Source organism: Elephas maximus, chromosome 15 (assembly GCF_024166365.1).
Source record: "Elephas maximus indicus isolate mEleMax1 chromosome 15, mEleMax1 primary haplotype, whole genome shotgun sequence".
In the NCBI taxonomy this organism is placed as follows: domain Eukaryota; kingdom Metazoa; phylum Chordata; class Mammalia; order Proboscidea; family Elephantidae; genus Elephas; species Elephas maximus.
The window spans coordinates 37,733,067-37,754,307 of record NC_064833.1 but is presented as its reverse complement, the minus strand read 5'-3'; the positions used below and the strand labels follow the sequence as shown (position 1 = coordinate 37,754,307).

Genomic DNA, 21,241 nt, shown 5'->3' with positions numbered 1-21,241 from the left:
TTTCCTATACAATAGGCACATCTGGGTCCAGGTTACATTAGCATAGAAAAAAAAAATTAAGAGTATTTTGATAAAAATAGGCATAATGAAGAGCCCAGGTTCTGGGCAAGAACAATTAGAAAAAGAGAAAGAAAAAAAACAGAAGAGAGTACATGTGTCCAGTGGAGGTTTTGACAACATAGCATATTAAGCCAATCCATTTTGGTCTCCAGATGAATGACTCTCCAAGTAGAAGGGAATTCTGGGAGGCCAATGAAAGCTCCGGATGATAGGACAAGATCTCCTCACTCAGACCTGAGACTCATAAAGGACCTGACTTTGACAAAATACTTCACAATCATCTGGAAAATAATTACTTAGCCAATAGTTTCATGAGGAAATCAGGCGTTGAGGGGTCTGGCCGCAGGGGTGGACCCATGACATGGTGGGCTGCATGGTGCCATTCTTTATTCCAGTAGTGAGTGCCATCTGTGCCGAGACTTGCTGCTATGGGTTCTCCATAGACCACCTTCCCTGGAAATTCAAAGGAAGCATTCGGCACCTTAATTTGCACTTAAGAGAACCATCTGATAAAGAAGACCTAAACATTAGTTTTTTCTGTCGTACCAGAGGATGATATGAATCCCAAACCATAACGTAGTCTTGTGACCTAGTGTTTGTTGAATGAGCCCTGGTGGCACAACGGTTTAGTGTTCAACTGCTCACTGAAAGGCTGGTGGTTCAAACCCACCCAGCAGCTCTGTGGGGGACAGACCTGGTGATCTGCTTCTGTCTTTACACAAAAAATCTCTTTACAGCCAAAAAAAAACCCTATGGGGTAGTTCTATTCTGTCACATTGGGGTTGGAATTGACTCAACGGCACCCGACAACAACAACAGGGTTTACTGAGCATTTACTATGTTCCAGTCAATGTGAACTGCATGTTATAGAAGATTATACTACCCAACCCATTGATGCTAGGCTTAGCCACTTGACTTACTTTGTCCAATTAAATATGAATGGAAGTGACATTGCAGCTTCCAATCAGAAGCTGTAAAAGCCATCATGGGATTCTGCCATCACCATTTTCCCTGTGTTATGAGACCTGGTGCCCCAGAGAGGGGCTGCTTCTGCAGTTGTGTCCCCGAATGAAGAGGATATAGAGCAGAGTCAGAGTCAACCCAATTGGACATGAACATGAATGAAAAATGAATCTTTATAAAATAAAGAAATCTTTATGAAATAAAACAAAACGAATCTTTATAAAATGCATCTCACATTTTATATGCATTTGTTATTGCAGCATAACCTAGCAAAACTGGCTGATACACGTGTCCTTCGTGTATCCCTACAGTTACATTATATACACTCCACATAAGTAGAGTGGAGGAGACAGGATTTGAACCCAGGCATTTTGACACTAGTGGTCCTAACTCCATCCTATACTACCCTGATGAAAGATAACTATTAATAAAGGTCATATGGAGTTCAACCACTGCACCTCTCTGCTGCAAATAGACTGATGATCTTTCCACATCCTTTAAAAAAAAGCCCTCCTTGAAAAACTTACATTAAATAAAAGAACATTCAGGTAACAGAATTGTAGCCAGAAGTGCATATTTAAAAAATCATGTAAATGAGGCCATTAAAAGTACACAATGTCAGAAAAGTTAATAGTGCATTTGAATTTAAAATCAGAATCCTATCTCTAATTAGCATTTGTCAGAATAATAGATTCACTGGCATCAACCTGATCAGATCCAGCAGTCATGAAGGAGGGTGCGCAGTAAAGAGAGGCCAGCATACCAAATTAGTTCACTTTGGTTAATCAAACGCCAAATTTCAGTTAAAATCCCAATCTGTAACTGAAATTAACTGATTTCCTCAGAGAGTACTGAAAGTGTATGGCCACCAGCTGCCTGAGTCACATTAAAATGGAATGTAGCACCCTGTTATCTCACGGACAATTTTTCCCCCAAACTAGCCATTTTCCTGTAGCTAAACTAGGAATTTGAAAGCCCATGAACTAAGGTTCATTGAAGCCTAGGACACGTGACTTCTGAAGTAACCAAGCTATCCCCCAGGGACTCAGGGCTGCAATTGCTAAGATCCTTCATTGTCATGGCGTGCGCCGTACGCGCACACACACACACACACACACACAAACACACACGAGGTGAATTCCATTTCCCTCCTGTTTCTTATTGTCTTTTTCCCAGAAAAGAGGAAACCATTGGCACCTCTCTGGAGTACAGAATAAGCAGCAATCATTTTTAATGTGACCTAACGGCACTGTAGGAGGCCCTGGGGGGCGCAAATGGTTAAGCGCTTAAGTGCTAACCCAAAGACTGGAGGTTCAAACCCACCCAGAGGTGCCTTGAAAAAAAGGCCTGGTGACGTTTCCTTGAAAACCCGATGGAGCACAGTTCTACTCTGCAACACATGGGGTCGCCATGAGTCGGAATCGACTCTACGGCAACAGGTACTGGTAAGAGGTAATGTACTACCTACCGGGAAGGCAGCTGGATGAACACAATGTTTTATCTGCTGGTACAAAGACATCTTTCCCTTCCAAGAGAGCTCTTTACAGATGCTCAGACGACGAGAGACTCAGAGGCTTGATCTACAATCACTTCACGAGTTGCCAACTCAGGATTTTCCCTGGCACTTCATCGTAGACGAAAGATCCTTATCACATGTTCTATTCAATCACGTCGGCCATCAAGGTGATTCGGCAATACTGTTCCCTAAGTTCTACAATTTTAATAGCTCTCAGGAAAAATTAAAAGTGTCAGCATCTACCAGGAGTCGGCCAAGGCAGTTCTGAAACCAGATGATAGGTAATTTCCTCAGAAAGGCTCAATGCCTTTAAAATGTGACAGGCCACTTTTTTGGTACATACAATGAGGTTTTCATTAACTGTGCTATTTTCAACTTTCTCCTTGATAAGCTTCTGTAAACATCAAGAAATTTAAAAATAAAGTAAAAAATTCCTAACTGCTCTTTCCCTCTGTTTCATGATGATTCCAGGACACTTTCAAAGGACAAAAAAAAAAAAAAAAAAAATGATAGAAGTCCAAAGTGAAAGGGAAACGGGGGCACTAAATAATTCATAAACTGGGTAATCAAACTGGACCACTCGGCATAATTGTGAGTTCTTCTACAGGGAGCTAAAAATGAAGCAATAATAAAAACAGACAACTCTATACTTTGCAAATGGATAACGCACTTAGCTGCTATAACTGAAAGGTTGGAAGCCCAAGTTCGCCCAGAGATACCTTAGAAGAAAGGCCTGGCGATCTACTTCTGAAAAATCAGCCGTTGAAAACCTATGGAGCAAGTTCTACTCTGGCACACATGGGGTGGCCACGAGTTAGAATCAACTCAGTGACAACTGGTACTGGTATAATCTGCAAAGCTCTCACATGGAATCTGATTGGACCTGCACGGCAACTCTTAGGCTGGCTTGACAGATGAAGAAACTGATGCTCAATGAGACTAACTCATCTGCCCAAAACACACGGTCGTATGTGGTAGTCAGAATTAGAACCCTAGTATTCCGATATCATATCATATATACTATGTTGCTAGGAAAATTGTCACTTTTCACTTCCTTGGTAAAGAGCATGCATTTTTAAGTGTTTAAAGCAACCACCAGCTCTGTGTGGGTGGCTGAGCAATTTTCCAATCTCACTTACTGGTTTCATTTACTACACTTTATGAGAAGTGCTTTATCTGTTCTTCATCTGGGACTCTCCTGATTACACTGGCGACCAGATGGTTTCAACAACTCTGGGGAGATGGATACATCATCATTAATCTCCCTCGCTGCCTCAGCAAGCTTCACATTATGTTGTATCCTCTCCACCCATATACTTTCTCTCCCTTCTCTATCCTCTGGCTCACAACCAATGAAGAAAAGACTCCGCGCTTAAGATGCAATCTCCCACTTAAAGGCGCTCTGCCCTCTGGGAGATTCTAACGATTTCCAAACAATGAAGAAGCATGTCAGACCGATCCCACCTCCCCCTTAACCAGACAAGCTGTTTATCAGATGAAGGTGATACAGTGAATGTTAACGCCTCATCTGAATTTGGGAGCAGCACTTAATCGAGTCACAAGATTTGTCAGAGAAGGCTGGAAGACGCAGAGAAGCTGGCGTATGCATCCGGGGTGGAAGCATCGGCTACAAAACAGAAAGCCAAACACACTTAATAAAAATAACTTTTTTCCTACTTAAAAGTATATTCCGTGGAACCTTTCTGAACTATGTTTGGAATCAGAATATTACATTTATAAAGGAAGACAATATTTAGGAAGAAAAATACCTAGAGGCAGCATGGTAAAGTGGATCACAAAGATTAGGATTCAAGTCCTGATTTGCTAATTTAGAGTAGGTATGTTTTTTTTTTTTTTTTATGCTTGAAAAGATGACTCTCACGCTCAGTCTGTTTTCTCATCTGTGAAATGGGATCTCAGTGTCACTCTACTGTGGCAATAGTCAAATACATTAATGTATATGTAAGTACCTAGCATCTTCCTAGAACCCTGGGTCATTGAACAAATGTTGGTTTCCTAATAATACACAATTCTAGTTTTAAAAATCTTTTAAAATAGCCAGTTTTCAACTTCTTTGCAATTGAGCACGTGGTAGGTAAATCACTTTGCTCTAAATTTAAAGGGCGATGGGTGTTCACGTGCAAGGAAGGAAAAAGAAAGACTGAGATTCAAACCCACCCTGGCAGCCCATGCGTTCACCCTTCTACAGCACTGGTTACTAACACCAGTTAATGGCACTTGTGTAAACGAGACATGATTTATTCTTCTCCAGCACCCACAAGCGATGGGCAGCAAGATCACATGGGAAGACAGTGGCCGATGTATGGTCCTTTCTCCCATCTTTTGAAACACAAGAGGGAGATATGGGGAAGAGGGTTTGAATAAAACAGAAAATAGGAAATCCAAATCCTCCATGAGAGAAGTTACATTTTACAATAATAAGCCTGGAAAGTAAGGCTTTTTACTAAAAGGAAAAACTAAAACCAAACCAAGCAAACAAAACACAGACCACAATGGAGCCCAGTTCACTGTGAGCTCCTAGAAAACTAAAATTATCTTAATAACCTTTGCAAATTCAATGCCCTGACCACAGTGCCTAGCATGTACTTGGTGTTCAACAACTTGATTTTTTTTGTGAAAAGTATAAAGTATAAGAAAAAGACTTTATTACTAAGTTCAAATGCGAGTCACATTTATACCCTAAAGACAGGAACATGGCTATAAAATTAAGAGTTGAACTTTATAAACACAAGTTAAATTAGAAGCTAAAAAAGCAAAAATGCATTGAAAATTTCAGTCATAATTATTGTTGGTATATACTGCACTGGTATTTTGGTAATTGGTATGTGTGTGTGTGTATGTATAAATATATACCAAAATATGTTAACACACACACACACATACATAGGGTGGCAGAGTGACTGAGAGCTCAGCTGTTAACCAAAAGGTCGGCAGCTCAAATCCACCAGCTGGTCCTTGGAAACCCTATGGAGCAGTTCTACTCTGTCCTATAGGGTCGCTATGAGTTGGAATTGACTCAACAGCAACAGGCTTGGTTTGGTGTATATATATATATATATATATATATCTGTGTGTATATATATATGTATTTATATGCCAATTGTTGTATTGGTATAATAGATATACAGAAAGTAGATGAAGAAAAAAATGAAGCATCAGGATTGGAGGAAGACTTATTAACAACCTGCAATATGCAAATGACACAACCTTGCATGCAGAAAGCAAAGAGAACTTGAAGCACTTACTGATGAAGATCACAGACTACAGACTTCAGTATGGATTATACCTTAACATGAAGAAAATAAAAATCCTCACAACTGGGCCAATACACAACATCATGATAAATGGAGAAAAGATTAAAGTTGTCAAAGATTTCATTTTACTTGGATCCACAATCAACGCCCATGGAAGCAGCAGTCAAGAAATCAAATGATGTATTGCATTGGGCACATCTGCTGCAAAAGACCTCTTGAAAGTGTTAAAAAGCAAAGACGTCACTTTGAGGACCAAAGTGTACCTGACCCAAGCCATGGTATTTTCAATCACCTCATATGCATGTGAAAACTGGACAATGAATAAGGAAGACCAAAGAAGAACTAATGTCTTTGAATTATGGTATTGGCGGTAAATACTGAATATACCATGGACTGCCAGAGGAACAAACAAATCTGTCTTGGAAGAAGTACAGCCAGAAGGCTCTTTAGAAGCGAGAATGGTGAGATTTCGTCTTATGTACTTTGGACATGTTATCAGGAGGGACCAGTTCCTGGAGAGGAATATCATGCTTGGTAAAGTAGAGGGCCAGTGAAAAAGAGGAAGACCTTCAATGAGATGGACTGACACAGTGGCTGCAACAATGGGCTCAGACATAGCAACGACTGTGAGGATGGTACAGGACGGCTTCGTTCTGTTGTACATAGGGTCATTGTGAGTCAGAACCAACTCAGCGGCACTCAGCAGCATCAAGTAAATAGCTAAGAGAAATCATCACCTTTCTAAGGAAGGCACCAGAAAAACAGTGAATCCAAATTCTATTGGGGGGTGGGGAAAAAGTGAACAATACTTCTTAATTATCATTAATAATTTCATATGCCAATACTGCAGTGGAAAAGAAACACGTATAACCAAAGCTCCTCAAACCTGAAAAGTGTCACTGAAGCCAATTACATATATTGACATCTATGCTCTTTGGATGAAGACTAGACTGCAAGGAATAAAAAAGTTCTATGGCTGCAGATTGGAATATGTTTCTTTTCTCAAGCAATTTTAAAAAGAGCTAATTGGAAAAACAAAAAGCAGTACCAGACAATAATGACCCAAGTACGTAGCAAACTAAAACAAGGTATGATTTTGAGTGTTACTGGAGAGTAAGAAAAGAAAACCCACTTGACCCTGACGCTTGGAAATTGCTTCTCATAGAGTTAATTTGAACAACACTTTCACTCCAAGTTAGTGATACAGCTTTCTTTGAGGCTCTCTTCTCGGTAATTGCTTCTACACAGAATAACAGTTACACAGTCTTAATACTGTAGCTGTGAGGTAGTGGTGATTCAGTGGGAGAGTTGTTGCCTTCCATGCAGGAAACGCAGGTTTGATTCCTGGCCGAGGCACTTCACATAAAACCACCACCTGTCTGTCAGTGGAGGCTGGCACGTTGCCATGATGCTCAACAGATTCAGCGGAGCTTCTAGACTACGACAAATCAGGAATAAAGGCCTGACAATACACTTCCAAAACCAGACAGTGAAAACCCTAGAGATCACAAAGCTCCAATCCCATTGTGTATGGTGACCTCCATCAGTCGGGGGCCAATTTGAGGAAACTGTTGGCGTAGCGCTTAGGTGCTACAGCTGCTAACCAAAAGGTCTGTAGTTCAAATCCACCAGGCACTCCTTGGAAACTCTATGGGGTTTTCTGCTCTGTCCTACAGGATCGCTATGAGTCAGAATCGACTTGATAGGAACAGGTAGGTTTTTTTTTTTTAACAACAAAAATATTGTAACTATTCTAAATTTTAGACTAACCTATAGACAAAGCGTGGAAGACCTAATTATAGTTACAGAGACAAATGCAATGCTGTAAACCCTGTCCGTGTAACCTGGAGTTCAAACTCAAGTCTATCTGATGCCAAAGCCCCAAGTTTTCCCATTACTCTGCACTTTGTTAAAGGAGAAATTGGTTAACAGAGTTGAGGGAACCTGGGTGTCAAGTTTATATTTAAACAGCTTTGTCTCTTGGCCTTACGTTTAAAAAAAAAGCTAGTGATCTTGCAAGGAGCCCTGGTGGCGCAGTGGTTAAGCATGAAGGGGCTAACCAAAAGGTCGGTAGTTTGAACCCACCAGACACTCTGTGGGAGAAAGATGTGGGAGTCTGCTTCTATAAAGATTTACAGCCTTGGAAACCCTGTGGGGCAGTTCTACTCTGTCCTATAGGGTCACTATGAGTCAGAATCAACTCAACAAGGGGTTTAGCATTCTTGTACTTAATTTACCAATTGCTACCCAAGTCTCAGTTTCATCAATCACAAAACAGAGATAAAATTTAGCTTAAAGCAAGGGTATAGCAACTAAAAGGAATAATGTTTATTAGAATAAATTGATGAGATAATATATAGCAAAACCTGAAATAAGATACATTAGAATACTACTATGTGCTGGGCACATAGTAAGGCCTCAGTAAGTACTGTTGGTGGCTGTAATCACTGTCCCTCACATTGCTCTCTTCTGGGTGTATGGTTAGCAATTCAACAGTAAAATCAAATTTAATACCATTGTATTGCAATTTTTTTTTTTTTTAAGAGGCAATCAATAATTGCATATCCTTTGTGCCTTCTGGAGTGGTACCTTTCATATGCATATGAGTTCTAGTTATCAGTGTAGATCCTTCTTCCATGGTTCTGCGATGAGGTCCAAGGTTCTGACTTTTTAATAGGCTCCCAGCTGATGTTGATGCTGCATTCTAGGGGCCACACTTTGAGTGGCAAGGCTCTAGAAGATAGACTGAGCTGCCCAAAGAATTTACCGATGAGAAATGTTCATAGTCTAAATCTGTAAGGCTAAATAGTTTCTTATTTAAACACCCAGCCCCAGAATAAGTCTGTATTCTATATTCGGGAGTTATGGTCGATAATATGTGAGTACAGAAGGGGCAAATGAATTCTCCCTGGAAGCTCAGTGTGGCCACCAGCCCTGGTCATTCTACTTCCCCAGTAATCTGTCTGTGGATTGGCTGATGCAATCACAATGGCAACAGTTTGGCACTGTCTATGTCCACTCCAAGCATCCCTGGTGGTGCAACAGTTATGCACTTGGCTGCTAACCTAAATTTGGCAGTTCAAACCCACTCAGTGGCTCTGCAGGAGAGAGACCTGGTGATCTGCTCCTGTAAAGACTGCAGGCTAGAAATCCCTGTGGGGCCGCTCTACTCTGTTACGTGGGATTGTTACGAGTCGAAATTGTCTTGACAGTACCACCTAACAACATGACATGTCCACTCTGCCTTGTCCCTTTGGGCTCCTGCTTGGTCACAAAGGCAGGGCTGGTTATCTCTCAGGCTCATTTCTTCTGGAGCTCTGCTGCCTCTTTTACAATTGCATATGAGTGTATTTTCACAGGTATTACTACAGTAAATCTGACTCAACTAGGATCCCTGGGCTATTTTAAATATTCCATATTTACAATCCCTTCGGAAAGGAATTTATCCATACCCAGGAAAAAAAAAAAGTATGTATTTACCCTTGGAATCAGCAATCCCATTTCTAGGACTCTACCCTGAAGACCTTTTTCTATGGTAGGCAGAATAAAGGCGTTCCCAGCTGTGATTATGTTACCTTACATGGCGAAAGGGCTTTATGGGTGTGTTTAAGTTAAGGACCTTAAGATGGGGAGATTGTTCTGGATTATTTGGGTGGGTCCAATGTAACTATATGGGTACTTAAAAGTGGAAGAGAGAGGCAAAAGAGGTCAGAGTGACGCCATATAAGAAGGCTTGACCGTCTGTTGCTGCCTCTGAAAATGGAAGAATAGGGTCATAAGCCAAAGAATGTGGGTAGCCTCTAGAAGCTAGAAAAGGCAAGGAAAACAAATTCTCCCCTAAAACAAAAAAAAGAAAAAAAAACCCACTGCCATCAAGTCGCTCATAGCGACTCTATAGGACAGAGTAGAACTGGCCCATAAAATTTCCAAGGAGTGGCTAGTGGATTCGAGCTGCCTGATCTTTTGGTTACCAGACCAGCTCTTAACCACTGAGCACCCAGGGCCTCTCCCCGAGAGCCTCCAAAAAGGAACTCAGTCCTGACTAAACCTTGATTTTAGTCCACTGAGACCCTGTCAGATTTCTAACCCATAGAAGTATAAGAAAATAAACGAGTGTTGTTTTAAGGCACTAAGTTTGTGGTAATTTGTTACAGAAGCAGGAGCCACAAATATGAAATAGCATATGTAAAAGGCGACCACTGCAGTTTTACTTAAAGTAGCTAAAGACTGGAAGGAAACCCTGATGCTGTAGTGGTTAAGTGCTACAGCTGCTAACCAAGAGGCTGGCAGTTCACATCCACCAGGCGCTCCTTGGAAATTCTATGCGGCAGTTCTACTCTGTCCTATAGGGTCGCTATGAGTTGGAATCGACTCGACGGCAGTGAGTTTGGTTTTGGTTTAAGGCTGGAAACAACCCAAATGTCCATCAATAAGGAACTTTGCCCCTGTAAAAAAAGAAAGAGGAAAATCTCTATAATCTAGTATGGGCTGACCTGTAGGGTATATTTTCAAGTGGAAAAAAAAAAAAAGAAAAAGCCATCGTTACATATAATATGCGACCTTTGTATTTTTATTTTGTAAAGAAAAACTGTGTGAGGATAGGCCAAAAATAAATGAATAAAAATGGTTACGTATGAGGTGTGGGATGCAGGAGGTAGAGAAGGAGGTACAACTTCTCTGAGAAGACATTTTTTATATACTATTTTGACATTTGAACCATTTCATGTCTTAAATATATAAAAAATAAAATTAAATTTAAAAGTAATTTAAAACAAAATAAAAATGTCCATAGTTAAGTTTAATAGTTTTCTGCCTATGCCCTATATTCTACAATCTTTCCCAGGTTCTCACTCTGCTCTAGTGCAAAATACTCAATGATGAAGAAACTGCTTCCTGACAGGACTGTCAAAATCTTAGCTTGCTGGTAGGTTAAGATTGACCATTTCTGCTGATTTTACTGTTTTTTAAATCATATTCTGACATTATGGACCTGACTGACAGGCTACAGGAACACAGTGCAGGAGTCCCACAGCAAATAATTAAAGAACCACCAATTCCATAAAGTTGGCAGCAGCACCATCTGGTGGGAAAAATCTAATACTATAATTTTTAAATTACCTTTCTCTTTTATACTGAAAATCTCTTACATGTGGAAGGAAAACCCTCATAAATGTTTGGTAGAAAGACCTTATTAAACTCTGTGTGGAAGTAAAACTACTCTTAACACAAGACATTGATGGACTAAATATCTAAAAGTGTATCCAGCTTGCATAAAATCCTTACTGAACCTTATACAAGAAGCAATTTTGACATTTATTTTAGTGTCAATTATAGACACGCCAAATTTATTTTCATGGTTTTTATAACTCATATTATAAACAATACAGCCAGTTTCAGTTTAAAAAAAAAAAAACAAAACAGGATGTTGAGATGACCGATAGACTGTTTTGATGATCAGGGTTCCTAAAGGTGAGATGATAGAAAGTACTAGCACAATGTGACAGGGTCTAACTAACGTCACTGAATAAAATTCACTCCTTGTTTACCAGTAATGGCAAAAGAATAAAACTATTTCTGTGCCCACTTTTTATCAAAAATAGATTTTTCTCTTTCTTTTAAGATAATGCCTATTTACGTACTAAATTGAACTACAGAACTCAGGCAATTAGTTACTCAGGCAATTTGGGGTAAAATTAACTTTGGTTTAAAGTTTTAAAATAATCATCATAAAAATACTACTTGAAGAGTTGCTTCAATTGTTCCTACACCCAAGTTGCTGTCAGACAAATCAATTCAAAAGAAATTTGTTGACCCCTGTCTTAGTCATCTAGTGCTGCTGTAACAAATACCACAAGTGGATGGCTTTAACATAGAGAAGTTTATTCTCTCACAGCCCAGTAGAGCAGAAGTCTGAATTCAGGGCGCTGGCTCCAGGGGTAAGCTTTCTCTCTCTGTTGGTTCTGCAGGAGGGCCCTTGTCATCAGTGTTTCCTTGGTCTGGAAGTGTATCAGTGCAGGAACCTCAGATCCAGAGGACACGCTCTGCTCCTGGCACCGCTTTCTTGGTGGTCTGGGGTCCCCAAGTGTCTCTGCTTACTTCTCTCTTATTTATCTCAAAAGAGACTGGCTTAAGACTCTATCTATCTTGAAGATCGCATCAATATAACTGCCACTAATCCATCTCCTTACATCACAGTGATTGGATTTACAACACACAGGGAAATCACATCAGATGACAAAATGGTAGACAGTCATACAATACTGGGACTCATGACATAACCAAGTTGACACGTATTTTTGGGGGACACAATTCAATTCATGACAACCCCCTACTGCGTGCATGATCCAGGTACTAGAAGGGATTATGAAGATGCCTAAGAGATAGGGAAGCTTCTTTAAGGTTAAATGGAAAGCTTTGTATTTATCTATCCAATTAAAAAAGCAGATGACTAAGTGTTAAAAGGAGCCCTGGTAGTGCTACAGTTAAGTGCTTGGCTGCTAACTGAAAGGCTGACTGCTCAAATCTATTCAGCCACTCAGTGGGAGAAAAACCTGGTGATCTGCTCCCATAAAGATTGTTGTTTTTAGGTCCCATCGAGTCGGTTCGGACTCATAGCGACCCTGTACACAACAAAACACTGCCTGGTCCTGCTCCATCCTCACAATTGTTGCTATGCTTGGACCCATTGTTGCAGCCACTGTGTCAATCCATCTTTTTGAGGGTCTTCTTCTTTTTTGCTGACCCTCTACTTTATCTAGCATGATGTACTTGTCCAGGGACTGATCCTTACTGATAACATGCCCAAATTATGTGAGTTGTAGTCTCGCCATCCTTGCTTCTAAGGAGCATTCTGGTTGTACTTCTCCCAAGACAGATTTGTTTGTTCTTTTCGCAGTCCATGGTATATTCAATATTCTTCTCCAATACCACAATTCAAAGACTTCAATTCTTCTTCAGTATTCCTGATTCACTGTTCAGCTTTTGTACACGTATGAGGCAATTTAAAACACCACGGCTTGGGTTAGGCACATCTTAGTCCTCAGGGTAACATCTTTGCTTTTCAACACTTTAAAGAGGTCTTTTGCAGCAGATGTGCCCAGTGTAATGTGTCTTTTGATTTCTTGACTACTGCTTCCATGGGTGTTGACTGTGGATCCAAGTAAAATAAAATCCTTGACAGCCTCAATCTTCTCTCCATTTATCACGATGTTTTGTATTGGTCCAGTTGTGAGGATTTTTGTTTTATTTATGTTGAGGTGTAATCCATACTGAAGGTTGTGGTCTTTGATCATCAATAAGTGCTTCAAGTCCTCTTCACTTTCAGCAAGCAAGGTTGTGCATCTGCATAACGCAGGTTGTTAATGAGTCTTCCTGCAATCCTGATGCCCCGTTCTTTTTCATATAGTCCAGTTTATCATATTATTTGCTCAGCATACAGATTGAATAGGTATGGTGGAAGGATACAACCCTGATGTACAGGTTTTCTGACTTTAAACCATGCACTATCCCCTTGTTCTGTTAGAACAACTGCCTCTTGATCCATGTACAGATTCCTCATGAGCACAATTAAGTGTTCTGGAATTCCCATTCTCCACAATCGTATTCATAATTTGGTATGATCCACACAGTCAAATGCCTTAGAACAGCCAATAAAACACAGGTAAACATTTCAGCCAGGATCCATCTGACATCAGCAATGATATCCCTGGTTCCACATCGTCTTCTAAATCCAGCTTGAATTTCTGGCAGTTCCCCGCTGCAACCACTTTTGAACGATCTTCAGCAAATTTTGCTTGCATGTGATATTAATGATATTATTCAAAAATTTCCCCATTTGGTTGGATCACCTTTCTTAGGAATATGGATCTCTTCCAGTCGGTTGGCCAGGTAGCTGTCTTCCAAATTTCTTGGGACAGATGAGTGAGCACTTCCAGCACTGCATCCATTTGTTGAAACATCTCAGTTGGTATTCTGTCAATTCCTGGAACCTTGTTCTTTGCCAGTGCCCTCAGTGCAGCCTGGACTTCCTTCTTCAGAACCATCGATTCCTGATTATATGTTATTTCTTGAAATGCTTGAACGTCGATCAATTCTTTTTGGTATAGTAACTCTGTATTCCTTCCATCTTCTTTTGATGGTTCCTATGTCACTTTTTTTTATGTCATTTAATATCTTCCCTGTAGAATTCTTCAGTGTTGCAACACAAGGCTTGAATTTTTTCTTCAGTTCTTTCAGCTTAAGAAATGCAGAGTGTGTTCTTCCCTTTTGGTTTTCCATTGCCAGGTCTTTGTACATGTCATTATAATACTTTACTTTGTCTTCTCGAGCAGCCCTTTGAAATCTTCTGTTCAACTCTTTTACTTCATCATTTTTCCTTTTGCTTTAGCTACTCGATGTTCAAGAGAAAGTTGTGGAGTCTCTTCTGACAACTAGGTCTTTTCTTTCTCTCCTGTCTATTTAATGATCTCTTGCTTTCTTCATGTATGACGTCCTTGATATCATTCCACAACTCCTCTGATCTTCGGTCATTAGTGTTCAAAGCATCAAATCTACTCTTGAGATGGTTTCTAAATTCACGTGGGATATACTCAAGATCGTACTTTGTCTCTCGTGGACTTGTTCAACCTTCTTCAGTTTCAATTTGAACTTGCATGAATAATTGATGGTCTGATCTGCAGTCGGCTCCCTGCCTTGATGATATTGAGCTTTTTCATTGTCTCTTTCCAGAGATGTAGTTGATTTGATTCCTGTGTATTCCATCTGATGAGGTCCATGTGCATAGTGGCTATTTAAGTTGGTAAAAAAAGGTATTTGCAATAAGAAAAAAATAAGAAGTCTTAAAAACCCAGTGCTGTCGAGTCGACTCCAAAGAAGTCGTTAGTCTTGCAAAATTCTATCATGTGATCTCCAGCATTGTTTCTATCACCTAGGCCATATTTTCCAACTACTGATCCTTCTTCTTTGTTTCCAACTTTTGTATTCCAATCACCAGTAATTATCAGCACATCCTGATTGCATGTTTGATCAGTTTCAGACTGCAGAAGTTGGTAAAAATCTTCAGTTTCTTCATCTTTGGCCTAGTGGTTGGTGCATAAATTTGAATAATAGTCCTGTTAATTGGTCTTCCTTGTAGGCGTGTGGATATTATCCTATCACTGACAGCATTGCATTTCAGGATAGATCTTGAAATGTTCTTTTTGATGATGAACGCAACACCATTCCTCTTCAAGCTGTCATTTCCGGCATAGAAGACATATGATTGTCCAATTTAAAATGACCAATACTGGTCCATTTCAGTTCACTAATGCCTAGGATATCAATGTTTATGCATTCCATTTCATTTTTGACAATTTCTAATTTTCCTAAAGTCACACTTCATACATTCTAGGTTCTGATTATTGATGGATGTTTCTGATTATTAATGGTTTTCTCTGGCTAATTCTTTTCAGAAGTAGACTGCCGGGTCCTTCTTCCTAGTCTGGCATAATCTGGAAACTCAGCTGAAACCTGTCCCCCATGGGTGATCCTGCTGGTATTCGAATAGCTCCCAATATCACAGCAACACAAAAGCCCCCACAATACGACAAACAGACAGAAGCACGGGGGCCTTAAAGACTACAGCTTAGAAAAGCCTATGGAGTAGTTCTAGTCTTATCATGTGGGCAGTTCTACTCTGTCACAAAGGGTCACTATGAGTCGGAATTGACTCAAAGGCACCTAACAACAACCACACAACAGTAGTGTTAAGGGTTGGGAACATACAGCTGAAGGAAGTGGCGTAAGGTTCCGAGGATGGAGAAAAAATAACCTCAAGGAAGTTAGAAGCAGCCAAGTGGATGAACAAAAAGGAAAAGAAAAAATAGACAGGTACAAAGATAAAAGAAAATAAAACTGATACTAATAAAAAGCAAGGAAGAAAAGTGGGAACTCATTTACAACCTTCTCAGAAGCAAAAGCAGAAGTTACACCTATTTTCCCTTACTTTTTAGCTAACACTGAGTTCTAAGTGAGGTTATATTCAGGAAGTTACCATCTCTCCTTGCATCCGCTATCACCTTTGCTGCGGACTTGCTCATCACATGCACGATGTAGAGTGGGCAGTTGACTGCGCTGGCAATGGTGATGGCTCTCAGCGTGGCCTCTGCCTCCACTGCTTCTGGGCGGCACAGCTCATGGCCCTCAGGCCCAGTTATCCCCAATGCCAACATCTTCTTTGCCCCCTACAAAGACACGTGCAAGGTAAGTTTACTAAAGACAAAACCATTATTTTATTTTGTATTAAATACACTGTCCAGGTTTTTAGATCTGTTAGGTATAGGTATGTGTGTAAGTATGTGAATGTGTCTGTGTGTATGCAAATACAGCATCGGTATCCAATAAAAATTACTTTAATACTCTAATGATATATGTTGAGGAGCCCTGGTAGTGCAATGGTTAAGGGCTCAGTTGCTAAGCAGAAGGTTGGCAGGTCAAACCCACCCAGCTAATGGCTCTATGGAAGAAAGGCCGGGCAATCTGCTCCTGTAAAGATTATAGCCTAGAAAACCTATGGGTGAAGTTCTACTCCATCGCCTGGGGTCGCTGTGGGTCAAAATTGACTCCACAGCACCTAAAAACAACAGATGGTATATGTTAATTTCCATATGCATATTTCACAATTAATTATTTTGATTGCACAGCTGAAAAAGATAAGTAGTTCTAACCACATTCTCTGAAAAGCAGTGTGCATATTAAGACTTATTATTGGTTCAGAACCAAATGAAGCCAAGTAATCTAGTTCCCAATATTAGATCCTAGATGAAGCGACCCGTGATACTATGTTAGATAGTTCTACTTTTCACTAAATCATAGTCTTCACCCTCCCCCCAACCGACTAAATGGTATCAAACCAGTTGCTTCACCTCTCCAAAATGTTACTTCTTCCTCACAAAAAAGGCAGGCAGTCAAGCCCAGGGTGGTCACCTGACTGCTCGAATCCACCCACCCTGCCACTCAGCTAGAAAGTGAAGAGTCAAATTTAAACTGGGGTCTGTGTGATTTTATAGCTCCCTGGTCTCTTATTATTCCACGCTGCCTGTTGGCCACAGAGCCTCAATCTCACCGACTTTAATGGGGATTGAGCTTAGGGAGAGGGGGAAAAAAAATCAGCTAATATAAAGGTAAGAGACAGCTCTTTGAATCTAGCGGATGGTGTCCCCTCCAGGCATTAATAATGGAACTAACATGGGAAATAAACATCCTCTAGATTCCTCCAGAGTGCATTTTAATACTTAGCTTCTGAAGAGAGTAGGGCTTTCTACAGCTACCTAACACGTACACTGCTTAAATCCTCAGATTATGCTGATGTTGTCCACGGTTGGTATTCTGAACCAGCAACCTGAGCTACTAAAAACAAAAAGCAGGTGCTATGGGACAGAAAGAAAAGTATTCGTGTTTCTTCTGTAATAAAACATGTTTGAGGTCTAATAGCCAGTTTGAAAAGAGGAAATCCTCATTCCAATTCATATGCCGCCTGAATAGAAGTAGAGCATGTCCCAAAAAAAGGAGATTGTTTCTGAGCCACAGAACATCAGTTTTTGGATTTCTGTTTTATCATTGCATTAAATGAATTTATCTACTTAAAGGCCTGGGTGGCGCAAATGCTTTGCTCTCTGCTACTAACCTAAAGGTTGGCAGCTCGAACCCACCCTGTGGCACCATCAAAGAATGGCCTGATGATCCACTTCTGTAAAGGTTGTTGTTGTTAGGTGCCTCCGAGTCAGTTCTGACTCATAGTGACCCTATGCACAACAGAACGAAACATTGCCCGATCCTGCGCCATCCTTACAATCGTTGTTATGCTTGAGCTTACTGTTGCAGCCACTGTGTCATTCCACCTGGTTGAGGGTCTTCCTCTTTTCTGCCGACCCTGTACTCTGCCAAGCATGATGTCCTTCTCCAGGGATTACACTCAAGAAAACCGTATAGAGTTCTACTCTGTAACACATGGGGTTGCCATAAATTGGAACTGACTCCATGGCAATGGGTTTGGGTTGTTTTTGTTTTTTTACTTAAGGACAATCACCTTCACCTAAAGTTATTGCTGTTTTTTTTTCTATAGAGGGTTTGGGACGCAAATGCTCACCTCTGCAATCAAGTCCCCATTTTCTGCATGGACCTGAGCAATCGCTCCAATTTCCTTGCACCAAGAGAAGGCTGCATAGAGCTCGATGTCTCTCACCATATACAGATCCTTATAGGCCATAAACATCTTGAAAGAGTTAACACCTTTATCTTGGGTAAGAATTTTCATTTCTTCTTTAACCTAAAAAAAGAAAAACAACAACAAAACGTCACTTTAATTTAAACGATAATTTCAACATCCTCCAAAATGTTGCGTTACAAAGTTGCTGTTGTTGTTGTTTTCCGGTGCCACTGAGTTGATTTCCGACTCACAGCGACACCATGTGACAGAGTAAAACTGCCCGATGGTGTTTTATAGGCTGTAGTCTTCATGGCAGAAAATCGCCAGGTCTTTCTCAAAACTAAGTAAGATAAGGACAAGAGTTTAATTCTAGAAAAATGCAATTAGGGCCTTGGTCTTTCTTTCCCCCAAGGTTATACCCCATTTCACCTGATATACTGCTGTTGCTATAATACTTTTAAATCATGAGAGTTCACACTTTTCCCCAAAGTATTTTATTCCTATAATTGGGCGTAAAATTCTCAGCACCTACCTCCAGATTAAAGGAAATCATTCTAGAAAAATGAAGACGAAGCCATTTGGCAGTAACAGATACAATCATGGTTCTGGAAGGAATAAAAACTAATGTGAGGTAAGGGCCTGGGCTCAAATCTGAACCCACAGGTTGAATTAGCAGAAGGCAGAAGTAGCAGACCGAGACGAAGCCAGGCTTGCCTGACAAACCACATGCTCAGTGTTTAGCTGAGGAACCGCGGCAGGCCTATGGCCCACCAGCAACTCTAGGAGGAGAGCTGTCCACTCACAAGGCTGTGGACCAGGTCTGAGGCCTCATGAGCCTAGGTCACCAGTGGGTTAGAAGCCAGGTGGAGATCAAGGCCAGCTCAGTAACTGCCTTTGCAGGTTCTATTCCGGTCTCAGTAAGGACTAAAATTTCAGTGTTGAAATTACTGCAACAAGAATTTAATTTATATCCTGAGGATCTAAGATTATTCTGTAGATTAAGCTATTCTTTCATCTTTACAGAAATTAAAGCATTGAAGGATATAGCTGTTTATATAAAAACGATCATCAATCTATCTTATTAGTATTATTTAATTTTAACAGCTTAATTAAGGTATAATTGACATGAATAAACTGCACATATTTAAAGTGAACAGTTTGATAAGTTTTGACAAATCTACACACCAATGAAGCCATCACCATAATCAAAATAACAAATCTATCTATCACCCAATCTATTTTATTTAGTATTCTTAATAGAGAAAACAATCAAGATGCCATAACATGTATTTTCTCCACACAGTTGCAGGCATGAAAGGAATAACAACAGAACTATTTTCTATCCCTTGGAATTTTGCCATTGTTAGCAACGATATTATAATCTCCTCTATCTACTGTGACTTCTGAATATATTACTGAATTCTGAGGTACAAGAAAAGTTTCATGATGTGTTTACTGAAATCACCCATAGAGCAGGCAAGCAATCAATTCTAATAGCCAAGAGCCTATGTCTCTAACTGCCCACCAGACTGAAATACGCAAGCACTCGGTAAATATTTGTCTGATCTAAGAAACACTTAAGTGCTCAACTACTAGCCAAAAGATTGGCAGTTTGAGCCCATCCAGAGGTGCCTCAGAAATCAGGCCTGGTGATCTGCTTCCAAAAGGTCACAGCCTTGAAAACCCTACAGAGCAGTTCTATTCTCCACACATCGGGTCACCATGAGTTGGAATCAACTCAATGGCAACTAACAAGGACTGCTTAGGGAACTACATAGAGCTGGGATGTTTTCTTATCTGCAGAATTCCTTCAGAAGGTACTGAAATTAAGCCCCCAGATCTACGGTCAACTGATTTTTGACAAGGGTGCTGAGTCCATTTAATGGTAAAAGAAAAATCTCGTCAATAAATGGTCCTGGGAAAACTGGATTTCCACATGCAGAAAAATGAAACAGGATCCATGCCTCATACCACACACAAAAACAAATTCAATATGGATTAAGGACCTAAATTTGCAAACTAAAAGCATAGAATTCTTAGAAGAACAAGCACGGGCAATGCTGTCAGGCCTAGTTTTCAACAGTGGATCATCTAATTTAAAAAAGGACAAACAGCAAAACACAAATAAATTAATGGGACCTCATAAAAAGTCAAAACTTATGTTCATCAAAAAACTTCACCAAAAAGGTGAAAAGACAAGCTATTGGCTGGGAGAACGTCTTTGGAAATCAAATATCAGACAAGAATCTAATAGCCAAAATATACATAAAACTTCAACAACTTAACAACAAAAAGACAAATAACTCAATCATAAAATGGACAAAGGACTGCTTAGGGAACTACATAGAGCTGGGATGTTTTCTTATCTTGAATAGACTTGAATAGACATTTCACCAAAGAGGACATTCAAATGGCCACCAAACACATGAAAAGATGCTCAGCAGCATTAGCCATCAGAGAGATGTGAATCTTTAAACCTTGAACCTTAAACCAAAAATACCCCCTAAAGTCTTTCCTAAAATCAAACAATAGTCTAGCTTAACTAGTAAAGAATGTCTGCCTTGAGCACTGTGCTCTTCTAAGATCTAGCTATATGGGATCAAACTAATGACAGTAACTAGGAAGATGTTATGGATTGAACTGCCCCCCCAAAATGTATCAATTTGGCTGGGCCATGATTTCCAGCATTGTGTGGTTGTCCTCCATTTTGTAATTGTAATTTTATGTTAAAAGGATTAGGGTGGGATTGTAACACCACCCTTACCCAGGTCATAACCCTGATCCAACGCAAAGGGAGTTTCCCTGGGGTGTGGCTTGCACCACCTTTTATCTCTCAAGAGATAAAAAGGAAAGGGAAGCAAGCAGAGACCTGGGGACCTAATACCACCAAGGAAGCAACACCGGGAGCAGAGCACGACATTTGGACCCAGGATCCCTGCTCCTGAGAAGCTCCCAGACCAAGGGAAGACTGATGACAAGGACCTTCCTCCAGAGCTGACAGAAAGAGAAAGGCATCCCCTGGAGCTGACACCCTGAATTTGGACTTATAACCTACTAGACCGTGAGAGAATAAATTTCTCTTTGTTGAAGCCATCCAATTGTGGTATTTCTGTTGTAGCAGCACTAGATGACTAAGACAGAAGATTAGATAGGAAATTTAGGGGCCATTAACATATGAGGGAGGAACAACTCAGAAAAGTAGGGTGAGAATGATTGCATAACTCAAAGAATGTAATCAGTGTC

At 40.3% G+C, this 21,241-nt stretch overlaps 1 protein-coding gene across 1 annotated transcript in view; it reads right to left on the bottom strand.

Moving 5' to 3' along the window:
* The window catches only part of DPYS (dihydropyrimidinase), a 107,275-nt gene that overhangs the window by 60,555 nt on the left and 25,479 nt on the right, over nt 1-21,241 (bottom strand). The window contains exons 3-5 of the mRNA XM_049853930.1: nt 17,939-18,118; nt 15,845-16,034; nt 357-513 (exon numbers count right to left, since the gene is read on the bottom strand). Of these exons, the coding sequence (XP_049709887.1) occupies nt 357-513; nt 15,845-16,034; nt 17,939-18,118 (527 nt within the window). The remainder of the gene's footprint in view (nt 1-356; nt 514-15,844; nt 16,035-17,938; nt 18,119-21,241) is intronic.